Source organism: Camelus bactrianus, chromosome 5 (genome assembly GCF_048773025.1).
Source record: "Camelus bactrianus isolate YW-2024 breed Bactrian camel chromosome 5, ASM4877302v1, whole genome shotgun sequence".
Classification (NCBI taxonomy): domain Eukaryota; kingdom Metazoa; phylum Chordata; class Mammalia; order Artiodactyla; family Camelidae; genus Camelus; species Camelus bactrianus.
Genome location: NC_133543.1, coordinates 42,771,866 through 42,792,787, shown reverse-complemented (window position 1 = coordinate 42,792,787; position 20,922 = coordinate 42,771,866). Strand labels below are relative to the sequence as shown.

The 20,922-nt window shown below is 36.9% G+C and overlaps 1 protein-coding gene across 14 annotated transcripts in view; it reads right to left on the bottom strand.

The window, feature by feature from the left end:
* PKP4 (plakophilin 4) overlaps nucleotides 1–20,922 on the bottom strand; it is a 210,052-nt gene that overhangs the window by 134,649 nt on the left and 54,481 nt on the right. For all 14 annotated transcript variants that reach the window (XM_074363696.1, XM_074363701.1, XM_074363704.1 and 11 more), the window contains one exon: nucleotides 10,236–10,372. In XM_074363696.1, the coding sequence (XP_074219797.1) occupies nucleotides 10,236–10,367 (132 nt within the window). In that variant the 5' untranslated portion in view covers nucleotides 10,368–10,372. Of the gene's footprint in view, nucleotides 1–10,235; nucleotides 10,373–20,922 lie in introns of those variants that run through there.

Below are 20,922 nucleotides of genomic sequence, written 5' to 3'. Positions count from 1 at the left end.
CCTAAGAGCCCTGTGCTAGAATGAGCTATTTCCACAACCTTTCTACATATCATCTCAAGGATAACAACTGCAGTGAATGTTTGAGGACTTACTATTTTGGTAAGATTGGAACCATTATCCTCATTTTACAAATGAGGACAGAGAAGCGTCCATCTGAAGTAACTTGATCAAAGCCGCAGGCACAGCCAGGGGTAGAAGCGGGGCTAAGCCTGCTCTGAACCACTGTGTCGCGATACCCTCTGGGTCTGAAGACTGCCGTCACAGTCCCGCTAAATTTTCCATTTCAACCATGATTCATCTGACAAGTTTTCCACATCCTGCAACCTATACAAACTTACTTCTTTTCTTTCTTTCTCTGTCAAAATCAGTCTATGGTAACTTCTTACCTTTTTGAAAACCTTACCCCTCAGTCATACTATTTAATGGCTTTAGAAATTTTAAATTATATTTAAGTATTGCTTCAGCTCTAGCTATTCTAAAATCTTTCTCAAGAACAACCGTAATGCTTATGTTAGATTTATTCTCTATGGCCTCCATGTCTAGTGACATCTATCATATCCTTTTTGTTCTTTCTTCCATATTCCAAGATAAGTTCTCTAATAATCTTACCATCACCAAGGATTCAATTTTCCTCTGTATCCATTTTGGTCTTTATTGACTCCACTCTAAATTTCAATTTTCAGTTTGAGTCTTTAGAGTGTAACTGCCTGGATGTGAATCCCAGATTCCCTGCTGACTGACTGTGTAAGCTTGGGCAAGCCACTCAACTTTCTTGAGTTTTAGTTTTTCCATCTGTAAATAGGGATAATAATAGTATCTATCTGCATAATTCAAGGTTTTTAGTTACAAGCAACACAAACCATTCTGGCTAAGGATTGAAAACAACTTCCTGAAACAATTTACTTGTACAGCTCAAGACTATATATTTTCCCATCAAGTCTATTAAGGTGGGAAAATGCATGGAACAAAGAAATTTGGCTCAGATATTCAGTGGCCAAAAAACAGACATTTTTGCAACAGTAACTCATAAAGTTGTGGTAAGTAATATAGGAGATCTTCCATGTAAAGCACTTAGCACAGTGCCTGGCACATAGTAAATAATTAGTCTCCTAATGTATTTCTATTCCACAGAGTTCATCGAGTCTTCTATCTTACTGACAATGATAAAATCTTAAAAACTTTTTTCATTTGTTTCCTGTAGTAGTGGTGGTGGTGGTAGAGAAAGAAGGGATAGCAGGTCGCTTGTATCAAAAAGCCAGCAGGCCCAATAAAGCAATTAGGGTCTTTGCTCTCACAATGGCAGACCTGGCATAGATGACCTACTGATGGTTCTCAGTCCTGTTCTATTGGCCTTAGAGTAGAACTCCTCTCCAACCTCTGACAATACAGTGATTGTCTTCATAGTTTTTAATGGGAAATCAAAAGAAGTTTTATCAAGGGTTAAGAAATTTAGCGGGTAAGTGTAATAGCTCAGTAGAAGAGCATGTGCTTAGCATTTACAAGGCCCTGGGTTCAATCCCCAGTACCTCCATTAAAAATAATAATAATTATTTTTAAAAAAGAGTTGAGAAATTTAAAAAAGAAATTCAACCAAATGAAAGTTTTGTATCAATAAAATGTTTTCCCCATCCTGTAGTGCAGATCAAATTAACTAAGTGAAATAGCATTTTGTTTAAAATCCATAGCTATACAAATATAGGTTTCCTATTTTTACCTACAGACCATCAAATCTCCTATCAATACGCTTAGAAGAATGCTAACAGCAGCAATTACTAAGATACATTTTTCCACAAAATCATTTAATAAGAATTCACTTTTTCATTATACTTTGCTAAATAAAAGAAAAATGAAGATCTTGTTCTTGTTAACTGTTTACATTGTAGGAAAAAAAATTCACCTTAATAAGAAACACATGAGAAATTGATGCAATGGGAAAACTCCAGTAAGCCTTCCTTCCAACAACTGTCACTTTAAAGCAAGAAACATATGAGGAAGCTAAGGTTATGAATGAAAAAAGGAGATGCCAATTTATTCCACATTGAGGTAAGACAGGTTTACTTTCTTATTAATAAAACAATTTATGAAAATACTTTGCAAAGGAGAGAAGTGATGGTTTATGTCAACTTTGGATAGAAGAGAATTTCTAAAGGAATAATAGAATGCAGAAATGCTAAATAGAGAGGAAATGGTAAGAACTGATTCCTTCAAAATAGCTTGTTAGAAACCCATATGCAGTGGCTAAGGACTTTTATCTTGATTTAGTCTTTAGGAATGATTTTAGGAAAAGTTATAAATCAGATATAAGTTTGTTAGGGTAGATGATACAACATGATGAATACTCTTCTGATGTTATGCTGCTTTATAGGAATTTTCATGTGTAAAAGTCTACAAAATACAAATTTAATAATCTATACATTTGAAATGCCAAGAACTCTAATTTTTAAAGGAAAATTAATTTTCTTTCAAGAGCCAAGAAATTTCAACTCTAAGAAAACTATTTGCCAATTTATGACAGCCATTTTCATGTCTGAAAAGTAATTTATATAGAATTTAATTTTATAACATGCATTTATCGTCATGTTTCAGTAATGTATTCTTTCAATTTGCCTGCAGAGTGTTTCTATTATTTTCAACCCCTATATTACTAAGGTTTCAGTGCATAAAAACTCTTAAGATTGTATGAGCTAAGACATAAATTTGTCTTTGAACTACGTGAAAAGAACTTTACATTTTAAATGATTTTTCTTAGGAATGCTTAACATGAAATAATCAAAGCCCACATTACTTTGCTGAGGTACAAGCAGATCTGATCACTCTGGAAACAATACATGCATCAAATAAAAACACATGGAGCGAGACCGTATGGACCTCTTTTTGCAAAAGTAACAAAAACGACAATTGAGAAATTGAGAACATAAACATGAAAACAGACTATTTGGCTATAGCTATGGAGTAACTTTAGAGTTACACCTGAGGGCACAAGTATGTTTCTAAACTGTTTTTCTCTTCAAAAGTGATTCTAAAGAAGAAAAACAATCACGCAGCGCAGAGAATTCAATGCTAAATGATCCTGTCCCCCATTTAATCGCACCAACTCAGCAGTCACTCATTTTACATTTAATCGCATGAAGTGTGCATGTACAGGGGGAAAATTATTCTTTATGTTCATAATTTAACTCTGAACAGGAATTGTGAACTGAGCTATTCAACTGAAAAGGAAATTATCATTTAAAATATGTAAAGTCAGGGTTGACTTTAAGTGTTAATAAAAGGGAAAATGTTCTGTTACTTTCAAATGTAAACCAAAGGTAAAGAGAATTCAATGGGAAAAATTAAAGTTAATAATGCCCAAGTTAACAAATTACATAAAACTGACAATACATATCTATAGCCTGCTTAACTAAAAAATGGGGCAAAAGTACATATTCTTGGATTTTTGTGGTTTCAATTAATGAATATTCAGTATGTGCCAATGACCACACATAAAAATACACAACATGGTATGTGACTCTGCATTCTTCTGAGGGGAGAAACTGTATGAAACAGCCCATTTTTATAAATCTCCTTACCACCCCTCCCTACTCTTTGTTGGACAGCCTTTGCCCACAGGAGGCTTTCAATCAGTATTTTTTTATTTAGTTAAAAGCAAGTATAAGCTGACTATACAGAGGGATAGTGAGCACTTTTACATTTTTAAGTTCATTAACTCAATAAACATTTAGGAGGCACCTACTATATAGTCCATGTCTGCAGGTGTGATCCAACTGTGTGTAATGAGCCAGACAAAATCTGTTCAAATTCCTGGAATTTAAGAGCTCTTCAAAAAAAAAAAAAACAAAATAAAACAAAACAAAACAAAACCAAAACAAAACCACCTACAGTGTCAATACATCTAAAAAGATGTCTTCAATGGAATCAAATAGAACAAAAACTCAGTTATTCAAAATGTATGCCTGGGACAAGTAAAATTGGGGAACTTTACTCACAGGTCCAGCTAATCATTCATCAGACTATTGTAAAATGTGGGCAGATGTAAAAAATGTATATGCTTGTTGTTAGCTAACTTGGCAATCCAAGGGCAAGTTTTTTGTACACTCAAATACTGAACAAACCTGTTGGTTGTACTCTTCTGTACTGTGTAACTACAGAGATACTTCAAGTGGGGAATATCCTACAGCATTAACACAAGGAAGAGAAATGTTAAATTTTGACCATGTCACATGAAACTTAAGAGGACTGATCTCCTGAGAACGAAGTATCAGGGTTCAAGAATTCTTGAATCCAGGCCAAATAGTATCACAAGAGCTCTACCGCTTGACCTCATTTTGAACCTTATTTCCCATAATATTAATGAGGTAGAGCTGTAAAATTTGATGATCCCACAGAAGTCACCAAGAAGAGATCCAGTCTTACCTTGTGTTTGATGACACAGTTCAGGCACAGAAGACTTCCCTGCACACTACACAATAATTACAATTGCCAGGATAGTTCAGTTACCAACAGGAAAAATTACTGAGTTACTAAGAGGAAAGCTGTGAAGTTTTGGGTATTGTACTTACAGCATAGTACTTTGAACTAAGCTATACATACTATGCTTGTTTACAGCTGAAGTAAAAATTCCATCTTCTGCATGTGGCTGAGGTGTGTCAGAGAGAACTATTTCATTGTAAATAAACTTAGGGGCTAAAGAAAAGGAAGTTGCAAAGGCAGGTGTACAACAACTGAGTTGTTTCAGTTTCAGAGAAATAAAGTAAATAATTGTGTTGGAATCTGTTCAGTTCTGGGCATTCTGCCATACAGGAAAGGGTGTGTAATTACTGAAGCTAACAGATCCATGTAAAAATGAAGTATATCAATAGGCCACCACTGGGCTCCAAATTTTCCTATTTTATCTTCAAAAATTAAGGATCCCTAGTGACTTTCATTTCACTCCGTGATATTTAAATATCACTTAAATTAACATGGACACACTGAAAGCAGAATTATAATTTTCACAAAGTCAGAAAATATTACCTTGAAAGGTGGTATTCTCTTTGAAAGCCTCACAAGTAAAGAACATTGCAATTTTCACTCATCAAAGATAACAAGTGCACACAGTACCTAATTTAGGACTTCACTAGAGTTTAGAGGAGTACACATAAAATTAGCATGTTTTTACCAAATCTATTCTTGCTTATCATTTCATGCTATCTGGAGTGCCCTCAACCTTAAATGTGGATTCCAAACTTCTTAAATCATAAAGCAAAAATAAGAGAGTGTGGTTTGTGGGAGAACAGTGGAGGTTAGAGCACTTAGGGAGTAAGGCCAAGTTCAAATAGCGATCTCAATTATTCAAGAAATTTCATGACAGAAGATGAAAGAGTATAATAAATATTACATATGTGTTTTTACAGAATGCAAATCAACTTGCACCTTATGTAGTGCTATGAAATATACTTGTTAACCCTACCCAGGATTAGCCACACGGTCTTTTAAAGAATGTTTAAAGGATGACATTCTATCAATATAAAAACTACATCACTACTTTGTAATGGCCTATAATGAAAAAGAATATGAAAAGGAATATGTATGTGTGTATGTGTGTGTGTGTATGTGTATATATGTACATATGAATCACTATGCTATACATCAGAAATTCACACAACAGTGTAAATCAACTATACTTCAATTAAAAAAAAAAAAAGAAAAGAAAAGAGACTACAATACTCTCCAAACTGATAATAATAGCCAGCTCGTGGCCCTGGGCTCACTGATTCCTTGTGCCTGTGAAGCTAGCATGCTGACCCATCTAAGTTGCAGGAGGTGGCAGCAAATTTCTGGATGAGTCAACGTCTTATCAAATTCCAGTTTCTCTATATCCAAAGGCATGCTGTTCATTTTAAGGATGAATCAATCACTTTAGTCTTAAGTTTTCACAGAAGAAGGAAAGGCTCTTTGAGGGCACCGTATTTGGCCATATTTCTTTAACTCACTATGTGAAAGATATCAAACTAGGCACTAGATCATTCTCAAGTTTGCCTGAAAACTATCAGGATACAAAAAACATTGCTTCCAACATCTGTATTCATCTTGACTGCTAGGTTCTCAATAGGAGTTGAGTTGAACAGCAGAAGCTGCCAAATGATGATCCTGATTACATCCAACAGCCAACTGGTGGCTTAAGTTCAACTGATACTTCCTATGATTTCAGACTCGAGTCCAAGGATCGCATTACTTTGTTATTCCCACGGACTGACGTTTTATTGCTCTTACAGCATGATCCTTAACTGAAAAACATTTCTTCTTTGGTTACCTGGTACATATGATACTGGTGGATATTTTGTGATATTACCAAAATAACCACATCCTTTCATTTCCTATACTTAATTTTCAGCTAAGTTGGACAGATGGAAGATGACATTTATAACACCTGTATCATTATTTGACCACCCACATGAAATGAAATTTTGGTTTGCTCCATGCAGAGATCAGATTTAATTCCTAGATCAGTATGAGTAGGGTGCAATTCAAATCGTCTTAAAAGACAAGAACATACAGCAGGGAACTAGTTTTCTAGGTGCCGTCTGTGAGATTCTCTTGCTTAGCGATGTTTCTATAAATGTGATGACATATTCCATTATCCTCACAAAACAGTCAGTTGGTGACAAAGCAATCTGATAGCCAGCATTATTTATCCACTCTCTCCTTGAACAATCAGTCACTGCAGCTCTAAAACATTCAAGGGGCCAGGGGAGGCGTGGCCTGTAACACGTGTGTGAAACAACACATACACCATGGCTCTATCCTTAGGTAGCTTTTATTAGACGATCCAAGGGCACATATGTGGAGTCAGAGCAGTGGTATAAAGGGCTAAAGAAGGTCAGGAGAGAGATCTGTCTTCAGTCTGGGGTGAACTTGGCTTCATGAAAGAGGTAGCCCTTAAACAGAAGTAGATTCCTTCTTTCTATCTGCAAAAGAGTAAGAACTTTTTCTCTAACTGCACACGCATACATCTACATGACTGACATCAACGTGAAAGGTCATCACTTCGTAAGAGAGAGAGAATATGAATTTAATTATTTTGTCAAGAAATAAGGAACAGCTCAGACGCTAAGGATCCTTGGGAAAGAGTGGCCCAGAAGAGGAAGATTTCATTGTTTCTATGACACCCTAAATCCAATTTCAGATATTAATAGACTAGTGATTTGTTAACAAGACCACTACCAGTCGCTTGTCAGTTTCTTGCCTACTACTTACCATGAATTGCCCACAGGGAGTTCGTGTGAGGTATTTCAGTGGCTTGGATATAATTCACAAGAAGAACCCAGGCTCTTCCTCTCAAAATTCAGGTGCATGTTAAAAGATATTGCTTTCAGTCCTTTGATCCTTAGATCAAGTACCCTGACATTATGTTTGGCACTGCACTACATCAGCATGTTAATAAAACTTATTTTCACATCCTTAGTTTCTTATAATATATACATAGAGCTGTTCTAATTGGTGAGACAAGTATGGAGTTTTAAAAGTTTAACACCATGCAGAAGTAAAATAATGTCCCAGTATAAATATGGCTCACTATCCAGAAAGTTTTTTTGTCTTCAGATCAGCGTCCTGAAAGAAGTCTCACTGAATCCCTATATATACGTATTTAAAAGCAGGATCACCAACTCCTCTTAAGTAGGGCATTTTCTTCTTATGCAGAGACGATGATGATAATAGTAACATTAGCCTTCACTATGAACACTTACTAAGTGCCAGGCAGTGTTGTAAAATTTTTACATAGGCTATTTAATGTCTTCAATAACTATTATTATCCTCATTTTACAGATGAGAGACTGAGGCACAGAGAGGTTAATAATCTTCCCAAGATCACACAGTAAGTAGTGGAGGCAGGATGGGAACCCAGCCATTTCCCCAGTTGCACTGACGGGGGTCTTCACCCTAATGAAACACCATTCCTGAGACACAGCTGTCACCATACAAGGTCTGTTCTTTGAGATCAGCAGAGCTGATCCCATCACTCCATGTCTACGAAAGTGAGGTGTGTTTTTTCCCTATAATTTCACATCCCGTCCAGGAATACGGCTCTTTTGATACAAAACATGATCAAGGACATAATCTAAAATTAACTCTTCCATTTGAATTTAACATGACTAAGAATGCCACATACTGACTAGTATCTTAAAATCAAATATATAAGGTAAACAGTAGCCAACCTTCTTTTTCTTATTTAACTTTTCGGTGCTGTCTAATTTGGCAGACAAAAAAAAAAAGCAAGTGACATATTTCAGAAAAAAGTCTATGAAACTCTTACTTCAACTACAGAGAAATTAGAGTGTCTTGCCTGGTGCCACAAAATCCTATGGGAACCAGAGTTAGCTATTTAAAATCAGGCAAGCATCTTGGAACAAGAGATAGATATGGTGTCTTGGGTTGAGTGATGGAAATACTGAGTACTGAGCATTGACAATCTTAAAAGAAATTAAGAATGAAACTGTAAAAGTATATTAATGGACTCAAATTCTTAGAACAGCAATAAGAGCAAAGAAGAGAGCATATCTTCCCACTAACTAAATACTCTGGGAGATATGTAAGAATTTTAATAAATAGCAAATAATCTGTATTTTTCTTTTTTTGGCTACCTTGAGAAACTAGACCCCTTTTGCTATCCCCTATAAAATACCCATTCAGAATAGTATTCATTTGCAAATGGTAAAATTTTGAAGTCATCTGAGGCCATCAAGGAATTAAGAGTGCTAAAATCATGACAGGTTTCCAATTTTCTTCAACATGCAGAGTTATCTGGTTTCAAGATATAAACACTAAGTTCCTGTCGTTATGTTTACTGAATACAGTTTCTGGTCTTCAGTCAGTTCTGAGCATTTTGATGAATTTACTGCCATGTTTCACCAAAACGCAGTGTACACTAAGAGCCCCAAATAAATCAGAGCCTTCTCATTTTACAGCTCCTTGGGACAAATCTTAACAACTACGAAGTGTTATAAGAAAAAAGTTCTTTTTTCCCCCTCAGAGATGATAGAAGCTTGGATAATCCATAGTTTGGTGGAAATGAAAACAGTACTGACTAGAATTTCCTTGTATCTTCTCAAATTCTTAGTTTGTGAAATGTTTAAAAACTTCACATATCAGTGAGGAATGAAAAATATTTTGATATCTTGCTACTAGAATAAGTTGTGAAATCCTTGTTTCTAATGGCAGACCCATCTCCTCATTCTACAGCAGGCTTTTAGACACATATCTAGCTTTAAGTTACCCTAGCTTTAAGTTACAGCAAACAGTAAAATAATGAAGTATTAAACATTCCTTTACTCTTTTTCATCATTAGTCGCTTGAACTGCTGAATCTGATTTTTGAAAGAATATTCCAGCCTATATACAACATCTAAGTTTGTATCTCTCAAAGAAAAACAAATAAACAAAACCAGTGATTTAATCATAAGATTTAAAAAGGAAATTTTAGTATTAGATTATCTCCAACAAAATAACCCTCACAGAGGGCGTATCCTTTTTTGGTTTGTTTGTTTTGCTAGGGAGAGGGCAGAGTGTCCCTGGAGCTTTAAATTTACATTCACCTTATTAAGCTTTTAAATCTTAAGCAATTAAATTCAGGAATTCCAATTTCTCTACACACACCAGATAAAAATCTAATTTAGAAGGCTACTTGGGTTTGAAGGATAAATAGTATTAAGTGCCTTTAAAAAATCAACATAAACATGACATTTAAGCAAACTAGCACAATTTGACATGTTTTAGAACATTAGCTCACGGAATGAGTATACTTTAATTCAGACAAACACAACAAATATAGCCTTTGATCCAAAACTCACAGAGACAACCCTACGTAATACCTGTGCTAAAATGTTCAACAGATCTAAGGATATCACAGGCCTCGAGCTGCCAGAGCCCTGACAGAAAAGTCAGCAATGTGCGGTACGTCTGATGAAGCTTTGCGTGCATGCACACACTGTGTGAGGAGGGCGAGACAGAGACACCAATCACCATCGATATTGTCCTTACTTGCAGACGCACAAGTATCCTGCATGTTCCGATTCTGACTGGCACCTGGAGCGGCTCTACCTGCCAGTCATCCCAATGTACTCAGGGATGTAAACACCTTATAATTAGAAAACGTGAAGGCGTCAAGGACATTAGACAAATTTAAAACACATCCAAAGATTAATTTTTAAAGGCATTGAAGAAATCATGAATTGCAAATTCTAAAATAAGAGGCTGTACCTGCTCCTTCACGGAAGCTAGAATAGTGGTGGCGGTGGTCTCGGGTTCCATGCCGGGGCCAGTGGAGGCAGCGTCCTGGCGGGTCTGTGGTTGCCCCTCCTCCACCAGTGAGGCCTGCTCAGGAGCTGGCATTCCTCCTACAATCAAGCAGGCAAAGGGTTAACACTGTCTCCTAAGACCCTGAGCAGCAACAGGGCGGGCTGAGCGTTTGCAGATGGTTCCACCAGGAACTACCACAGACTTCCACACCGATGATGATCGATGAGCACAACTCCATACAGCTCTGCAATTCCTAACAGGCAGTATCTAGGGCCAAAAGTGCAGCTAGGGCTACCATGTACTAAGAAACAGCAATAAAACCATAATGATAATAATAAATACTAAGAAAATGTTCAAACAACATCACAGGAAAAAATGACATGACAAAGGGTTGGGGAGGAGGACTCAATGAAAAATATGCTGAAGACAATAAAGCTGTTAAGATGCTTATAAAATCGCTGAATTTTCTGAACAGCTAACCATTATATGTTAATATGATTATCTTATCACGAACAAAATAATAATAAACACTCTAGACTGCTGTAAGGGTCAGTTTTCAAAGAAGTATACAAACAAGAAGACATCTACGAATGTGCTAATGCTTTAGATTACAGAAGAGGCTTATGCAATAGGAAAAAAGGGAGTTTAAAACTCATGGAAGACTTGAAAACAAGCAAAATTCTGCTGTATGTAAAAGAAGTGCAAGGCACTCACAACGAGCAACAAGGCTATCTTTGGTGGAGCGTTATAGCTAGCTTGGTTTCCTAGGAGGAATCTGATTATGCAAAGACGACAGTGGCTATGGAGACTGTGTTGAAAGGGAATTTACTTTTCCGGACCACAGCTTATGACAGAAGAATGGGTTCTTGGCATGAGATGAGGTGCCTCTCCTAAGATAACACTTACTGAGAGTGGTGTGTTTGCCGGGAAACTTACTGATTTGATGTGGACTTTTTACAAATTTGAAAAAGATTGGGGAAAGATGCTCACCTGAAATGTAAACATTTTAAAAACTTGTTTACCTGTCAGTCTTTCTGCCTGTCACCTCGAGAGCACAGTGTATCACATCATGAGACTGGCCCAGTGCCTGGCATACATAAGATATTCAATTAATGTTTGCCAAAGAATACATGAAGGAAGAACTGATTGTCTTTTTCATGTCTCATTATAGTTATTAGGCAAACCTCACCAAGTGCTATGATATCCTAAGACCATATTTGTTCAATCCATTACTCTGTATACTTGTATATGGGCATTCAAGGCCATAAATGACATTCCTCAGTTTTCTCCTAAAAATTAGTCTACTGCTGTATTCTGATTTCTTATCAATTTACACAATGTTCAGTTCTGTAGTATGATTTGGGGATTTTTTTCGCCCATTCCCTCAAATGTCAATATCACCTTGCTGTTTATTTCCAAACTCATAATCTGAAAGACAAGAAAAGATGAACATTATCACCTGAGCCTCCATCTCATTCCTTACTCTCCTGACTTCCACGTTAGTGAGGATTGGTTGGGTGCTAGGTTGCTTTATTCTTGCTATATTAATAGGCAGAAATGGACAATAGAACTGATGAGTTTATGCATTCTCCCCCAGTGGGACCTTCCATGAGGAGTCCTGGTGTTGGCTCTAGCAGCTAATTTCTCTGTTGCCCATCTGTGGTGCCCAAGGCGAGGATGCCCCCCCAACTGCCAGGAAGAGGGTCTCTTCAAGTATGCATGGGAGAAGGAGCTTCATATTTGCAATAAGTGGGCCCAGCATCAAAATCTAAGTGCCCTGGAACATGCCCTTTGCTGAACCACCCTTTCCTCACGAAATGACTTACTAATTCTTCATACAGCACAATGGAATGATTTTATGGTAACCTTTATTTTTTAGTATGTATGTTATGTTAAGATATAAAATAATATACTTAAAATATCATATCATCAACTGGATAAAATTAAGCATTTCTATATTTACCCGGTGCCCATTATGGACAAGAGATAAAGTCTACGAAGAAAAAGAAGCCACACATAAAGATACTAGTTTAGCATTTAAGCCATTTCATTTAGCCATTGAAAAACTACACACCTTAAAATAAGCAGATGGTTGCAAAGAACAAAAATGTTACTATGCAACAGTGAAACAAAAATAATAATGCCAAGAAACAAAAATTCTAAATATCAAGAGTATAATATCATGAAATAACCAATGTGTAAGAAAAAGAGAAGCAAAATGTCAGCGAACAAAGAGAATTTGAGAAAAGGAGAAATTGAAACGTCACTGGGGAAGTAATTATTAATTCTGTACTATAAACAGGAGAAGCCTTACTGTTTAAAGAAAGATATTGAATTATATTACTGTAATTATCTTACATCACCGTGAGTGCGCCACACTTAATTTCATAATATTTATTTTTTGATGACTGTCCAGATTTATGATATCAGACAGGCACTTTCTGAATACTACTTTGCCCACGTCATATGCCGGGGTGATAAAGGGGACACAGGTATAAAGCAAGGTCACTGACCATCAGTGGCTCATCATCTAGCTGAGTCAGCAAAATACAGATGAGATCAAGGCACAATAGCAAGACACAAATGATGGAATAACAACATGAAAATCAATAGGAGGAGGTTGGTGGAGAGTTCATAAATTTGTACAAGAAACTACTACTCAGCAGGAAAGGAGACTTTCATAGGCAGATATGTTTTTATTCCCAGATTCCACAAAAACTAGGAGACATTGCAGACGACTACTAACACCCACAGGATGGAGAACGATGACCATGGTACCCAGACATAACTGAGGGTGAGACACCTCTATGCCTCATCCTGGGAACAGCCCCCAAATACCATCACCAACATGGGACAGAGGAGGGACGCCATAATACTGACAAGTTATAAACCTCTTATTCTGTTGGATTTATTGTAGCTCGCATAACAATGTGAGGAGTTGGAAGGAATCAAACTAAGACTAAAGTCACAGAATATTATTACTTCTTCCCATCAGCAAAGAGAAAAAGCAATGAGTACTTATATAGCAAAGAGACTGAGAAATTAGGCTCTGTGCATCCCTCGATGACCTCAACTTGCCCGATTTGGGCAATCCCATTTTAGGGACCTGAGGAAACTTACAAATAAGTTGCTGAACCATTTTGGCTCTTTGGAGAATCACAGAGAATGGAAGAGGTGCCAGAAAACTGGAAGCAGGAAAATGCCATGGCTGTTTTTGGAAAGGAGAAAGTAGACTCTCTTCACGTTACAAACTAGAGAGCTAGACATAGATCCTGGGTGAGATTCTTACAAGGATTTTATCCAAGAGATGATGTGTGAGAACCGAAAAGGAGCACGCCAAAGAAAAGTCACGTTAAGCTGGTCTAATTTCTCTTTGGCACTGTACCCATGGAAATGCAGTGTGTCTAGACTCCAGTGAGGCAGGTATGATGTCAGAAGTCCCCCGATAGTATCATCAGCAGAGAAATGGGGCTGGCCAAGGGCAACGGCTGACTTTCACAATCTGTAAATAGCTGAACAAAATACATCAACCTACAGAGGTTTCTAATGTAACGTCAGAGAGCTCGGATCTTGGCCCAGCCCTAACCAAAAACTTTAGCCATAAGGTACATCATAACATACAAGGTAGGCTCAAATTCTTCAATGACTAAGAATTCTGAACTTATCAGGTGACAAAATTCAAATACAAAAACCACTGCTACACTGCAGTAATGAGCTGCCTCTGATGAGAGAAAAACACCAGGGATAAATAAACGTAGGGTCTTGTGTTTAGGCTAGCTCCGCAGCACCCGGGGGGAAGACTTAGGCACTTGAGGTTCAAGAGCAGAGTGAGTGAACTATGAAGGAGACGAGGCTGCGGCAAAGCCACGGTGATGCTGTGCTGCACTGATATCAGTATTTAAGGTGTTAGGAAGGGGGCAAGTGAGCATACGTCTCTCCTTCAGGCGCCCTGGGACATGTCCACTTGTGGTTACGGGGGGCACACTGACAGGAATGGACACAAGTATATCTATTCAAGAGAGGATGATGGGTTGGTAAAGGGCTTCGGTCATTATTTCCAGGCACAGGAACAAGAATGAAATGAATGACAGCTCCGGCTCCTTATGAGCTCAGCGCTCAGTCGAGAACACAGGAGGAACAGTTAATGGAACAGGAAGAGAGTCTGACCTGAAGATGAGAAGGACCATGCAGACAAGCACATGTCTGTAAATCTGTTCAGGACTGCCATGCACAAGCAATGCTAGACTTTTTGGTCCCAAAAGGTAGGCCAAAAACTAATGATTTTGTAACAAACTTATATTAAGCTAAATTATTACTGTCTTTATACTCTGAATCAAATTTCACTGATAGTTACATTTATAATATATTTTATTTATACTTAATTAATGTATTATAAAATTAAAAGTTGGACCCCTGAGGGCAAGCTCAGGAAGGTCTTTCCTTTTGGAGTTAACAGTCGTATGTCCAAAATTTCAAGAATTGATTACTTCTAAAGGTGGTACATTTCCCATCACAAGAGATCCTGAACCACAGTTCAGATGACCAAGGAGCAGGGGTGGTATAGAAAGGGTCTTTGCATGTGTTAGAAACGGGAAACAAAGTTCCCTGAATCTCGAGGCTGACACTAAGATAGGACAGCTTCTATATTCTGAATTGATGTGAATGTTCCTCAGGAGTTTTCAGAATGCTGTTCACCACATCACACCTCTCTATAAAAAGGTACCTGCAGGCCAGGAAGCTGTGCTTGCCCTGAGGAGGGGATGGTACTGGGAATCTCAGTGCTGACAATTTTTGTTTGGCTATTCAAACAGCTCAGAGATGCATTTGTGACTAACTCTTACAAGTGTGTTCTCATCTTATCCCAACCTTTCCTTACTAAATTTCCTCTTTGCCCAGGTCTCTATTTTTATCACTCTACTGGACTGCATTTTTTTGAGTCTTGTAAAACACTTCTTGGAGAGCTGACTATGAACTGCTATGTGTTTTCACTATTAACTTTATTGAAGACAAGAAGCTTTTACATGAAAGTGTTAGGGTAATACTGTGTGTGTGTGTGTGTGTGTGTATCTTAGAGTAAACTCTCACGAATTAACAGGAAATTTTTTTGCTCAAGGATGCAAGCCATATACATTCCAGTGTGATCACTGAAGGCTTTCATTGCAAGCTATGGATGTAATCATACAGGCACTAGGACTCAAAAACTACAATCCCTTTTACCACCTCTGACACTGACCCACAAAATCACCGCTGCTAAATCTCTGAGCTAGAAGATCAACTAGATATTGGATTTCCCTCTATTTATGCATTTCTACTCTCCTTACTGATAGTTTTTGGTCCAAGTATCATAAGTATACTTTGTTTCATCTTATCCAGTGAAATAAACTGGACATTGTGTATTTATTCTCTGCTCTCTTGCATTAGTAATCTGGAGTCTAACACACATCTCATGAATTCATTTTTAACACTCAGAAAATGTTACGATGACTGTTAACAACCATTTCAAAATTGATAAGATAAAATAATGTCTAAAAATGAATTAAGAAAAATAATAAAGGACAGAAAATAAGCACAAATACTTAAATTTGACTCAAAGCAATACATTAATAATATAGAATAATAAAAGTTTGTTAAACAAGCATTAGATGAACAAAATATTTTAACAGTAAAATTTTAAAAAAATTGAGTATCCTACATAGCAAAGACAAGTTTCATTGCTTTACTTATAATGAAACTGGAACAGATATTACAGAAGAAAAGAATGGAGTACTAGGAATTAGGAATATGCCTCAAAAGTAAAACACCTTCAGTACCATATGGAGTCTATTCTAGAATTCTAAAAAGGAATACTAGATACTTTTCACAGTTATAGTTTTAAAATATCCTGGAAATAAGGAGCACCACAAAAATCTGCAACTGTTTAGGAACCTTAGAGATAGCTACATACTAAAGTCTAATCAGATAGTTCATCAAAAAAAAAATTAAAATTTCTTGGCAAGAATTTATTTAGAAGAGAGCTATATGCCAAACAGCACAGTAATTCAAGAGAATGAATTATGTACAGCAGATAATTATTCTGACTTATAGATTTATTATTAGAATCAAAAGATCAATGCAAGATAGTCTGATATAAAAATAAGCCAAAAGTATGAATAGGTCATTCAGAAAAAAGGAAATTTAGATGGCCGACAGTGAGTTGCTCAACCTCTTCAGTAATTATAAAAATGCAAATCTATACTACAATGAAATATCAACGCACAACCACCGAAATGGCAAAACATTTACTAATATCAAATTTTGGCAAAGATGTGGAACAATGGTGAAAAAATATCACAGGCTGCTGATGAGTAAGTAAACGGGAACCATCATCTTGGAATACATTTTGGCATTTATCTAGTTGAGCTGCTGATACATATATTACACAGTCCATTAATTCCATTCCTGATTATATAGAGACACTCCTGCACATCAACACCTGGAGAGACATGTAAGTATGGTCATGGCAGCGCTCTTTGAGAAAGCCAAGTACTGAAAATAACCCAGATGACAATTAACAATGGGATGAATGAATACATTGCGTACAGTCATGCAATACATTTCACTGATAGCAATAAAACAAATGAATGACAGCTCTATACAAGAGCGACTCACACAAGCATAATGCTGAATAAAAGCAGCAAGTCACAAATAAATACAAACAGTTGAATTCCACTTATGTAAAGTTTAAAAGTAGGCAAGATAAAACTGTTTATGAGGGATACATGTGTAGGTACCAAGGAAATGGTTATCACCAAAGTCAGAGGAATGGTTACCACTGTGGGGAAAGAGGCTGTGATCTCAGAGGGACACATGAAGAACTTTTGGGGTGTTGGCCTGGCATGGGCAGTAATTGATGGGTGTGTATGCTTTTTAATGTTTTCTAATTATATATTTTATTAACTATCCCAGTTATTTTTTCATGAAAAAGGAAAAATACTAATACAGTAGAATAAACATATGCTTAATCCTTACTAGATGTGATCTACAAATAGAATAACTTGAGTATAAGTAGAATAAGACAGTGTTTAACAGCTTAAATATTAAAGATTATCTATTTTTCAGAGAACTGAACTACTTCTATTTATGAAACTGTACTAAGTATAATTTTATGGTTCACAAATGTCTGGAATTCATTTCAATAAAAGGGGCTCACATTATAAAATAGAATGCCCTCAACCCTGTATACTATTCAATAATACTTTCTGAAAATGAAACACACAGTTAATATATAGCACCACTCACACCTCGAGGTGGCCACTCACACTGTGTTCTGTGTGAACAGTGCTCCCTGGAGTCAGGTGGAGGGCTGACATGGTCCCTATAACAGGTTTGCAGGTAACCCCTATAAACTGCTAACAAAAACAAAAAATCTATGTTGGATAAACACAGGCTGCACTTTGGTAATTATCAACCTTTCCAAAAAAACATTTCTTAAAGAGAGTCAAAAAGGGAATCTCTTTTGGAAAACACTACAGGTTCAGTTTTTTTTAGGATTTGGGATCCTTTATGGCATGTAGATGTCTGGCATGTTAAAGAGTGTAAAAAGGATGGGGATAACAGGATGAGAATGAAATTATCCCTGAGCTGGAGATGACTGGATCAAGAGGCAAGATGAGCACACATTTCCATTCTTTCCCAACTCACAACGTTATGAAATAATGGAAAAGGCATTTTCTCTTTTCTAAGATAAGAAAATTAGCCAGCCTAGAAATTTTAAAGATGCCATCAGTGTGCCAAAGTATCAGAAAAAATAATGGCTGCAGATCTATGGCAAAATAACCAGAAGAAACTAAAACACAAAAGAAAACAAAGTCTGTTGAGGGGGGAAAAAAAAGTCCGCTGAGAGGCTGGAGCAGTTGGTGAGGGAGCTGTAGGTTCAGAGTGAGTAGAGTCCAGAATGTTAGGCTTAGGTTGGCCCAGATCAGATAATCAAGGGGAGAGAGATGATGCATCCAGGTAGTCAGCCCCTGCCCTGAACATGCTGAAGCAGCAGCCAAAGCATGAGGGATCAGATAGAGAGCAGGGCTTCAGTCAGCACTGGTGCCCAGAAGGGACCAAATTCCCAAAGTAAAAAAAAAAAAAAAAAAAAAGGTAAAGTGGAATAGGTCGAACCAGCACCCTTGGTGTTTAAACTAAAAACTGCATGAAAGGGAAACAGCCAGAGACTTTATACTAAAAGAAGTAAGAAATGAAAATTTCTCAGAGCTGAAAACGAATACTTAAAATGGGCCAATAAGTGAATAAATGAATGAAGCAAACTACATCTAGACCCAATCCACTGACATGTCTTAGTTCCAGGGATAAAGGAAAGATTGTAAACGCTATCATGGAGGAAAAATAAACTGTTTACAAAGGAAGGAGAATCAGTTTGGCATGAGATCTCCTACCAACTACAGTGGATACAGCAATAACTCCTAAGTAATGACCAAAAATTATTATTCAAATATGAAGTCAAAATAGAGGCATGTTAGGACACACCAGGACTCAAGAGAATCTGGTTTCAATAATCTTTAAATGAAGTCCTGCAACCAAATAACAAATACGATCAAGGAATGGTTAGTACACAAGAAACAGTGCTAAGCAAATAACTAGAAATTGAAGATTAAGTCTAAATAAACTTCACATGATATCAACAGGAGAGGTGTGAGGAGCTGAAGAAAGTAAAACTGTACGAATGTTCTATTTAACTCTGTGGGAAAAAGTGCACATGCAGGAACTCCAGGGGACTGCACCTTTGCTCTTTTCTCAGGAAGAGGTGGGCCCACTGAATGTGGAAGGTGGCTGAAGTGATCTTGTACAATATCTGAGGCTGAACCTTAAAAGGCGTTGCAGCTTTTTGGGAACCTTGAGATCACTATGCTGTGACAGAGCTCGGGATTGAAAGATGCCTTGGGAGACCTAGGCCCAGCGATCCCACCACTCCAGCCAAGACCCTGGAATGTGTAAGACAGGCCTCTAAGAAAGTCTGACCAAGTTGCCAGCTGACTGCAGTCACCTGAGCGAACCCAGGCAAGACCAGCAGAATCTCATTATCAAGCCTAGAACTGTGAGAAATTTTTAAATGGCTGTTTGAGCCACTGAAATTTAGGATGACTTGGTAGATGATGATGAATGAGTAATACTAACTGATACAATCACCAAGACAAGAAATGAGGAAAAAGAAAAAAAATTTTAACTTACATAATTTTTAAGTATCCTAAGACTGAAAAATTAAAATTTACATGCAGAATTATCTTCTAAAGATACAATTTACTTAATGTATTACTGATCTTCCACTTACAATGTACCACACTATAAACCAGGTATAATTGAAAGTATAAAGATGAATAAGACCCTGACCTCCAATCCAATTTATAGTCTAAAAGGAAAGAAAAGATAAATAAACAACTACGATAAAATGCAGCTCGAGATATCGAGGCAGTAAGAGCTCAAATACAGAAGGCAGGTGCTCAAGGAAGGGTTTCACTGGGCAGGGGTACATGGAGACACTGTACCAGGTACAGCAGAAGGATCCAGCTGGGGAAAAGCCCATCTATAATGTATTAATTAATTTTGTTAAGCTTTTATATTTAAAATTTTGCTTTAGGTTCATTAGATTTCTCAAAAATCTCCCTAGACTTTTGTTTTATATCATTTGCACCTAAGGGTATGGTAAGCCATATCAAATCTCAAGCCGTTTAAATAAAAGATTTGTTTTTATCATTAGTTTTCATATCAAATGCTAGTGTTAAAGATTAAAGACTAATAAAGCCACTAGCATAGCACATATGGGGATTTAGAAATAAGGTAATTTATAAGTGAATTACCAGAGGCAATAAAAACAAAGTAAGATTGTTTAATTAAGGACTGGGGCATTTAATAATATTTACAAGGTCTGTTAAAACTAAGAAGTATACAATCTAGTAACAACCTGGTATCTCATACAGTGGTTGTCTTTTTAGTCCAAGATACTGATTTTTCTTTTTATGTGGACTAGGTAAATGATCTTTCAGTGCCTTGGGATTTACACAGGCGGTCTAGCTGATAACCTACAAGTTCTGTATTAGACTTTTTAAAAGACTTCTATATAAATTATAAATTCATTTGTAACTTGAAAGATTCAATTTAAAATTTAAAATTCTCAAAGCATGCTCCATGGACTACTTTTAACATGTGAAAAACAATGTTTCTCTAGTTAATTCTGCCGAGCATGCTTCCTCTTGAAGACTCCTAAAAATCGTGCTATTTGAAGTGAGCCCTGTGGACCAGTTACACTGGCAACACTTTAGAACTTACAGGAAATGCAGAATTTCAAGCCCCACCCTAGACCTACTGAATCAATCATCATGTGAATAAGATCACCAGCGTTTTGTATATATCTTTAAGGTTGAGAAGCAGTGGTACAGAACATTTAAAGACTTTGAGAAATCTTAAAGTAAATGAACCTGTTTAATCTTACCTAATTCAGTATCTGACACTTATCTGATCCTCAATTTTTCTTTTTTTTTTTTGAGGGGGGTGGGAGAAGGTAATAAGGTTTATTTATTTGTTTTAATGGAGGTACTGAGGATTGAACCTAGGACCTCATGCATGCCAAGCAGGCATTCTACCCCTGAGCTATCCTTCCCCCACT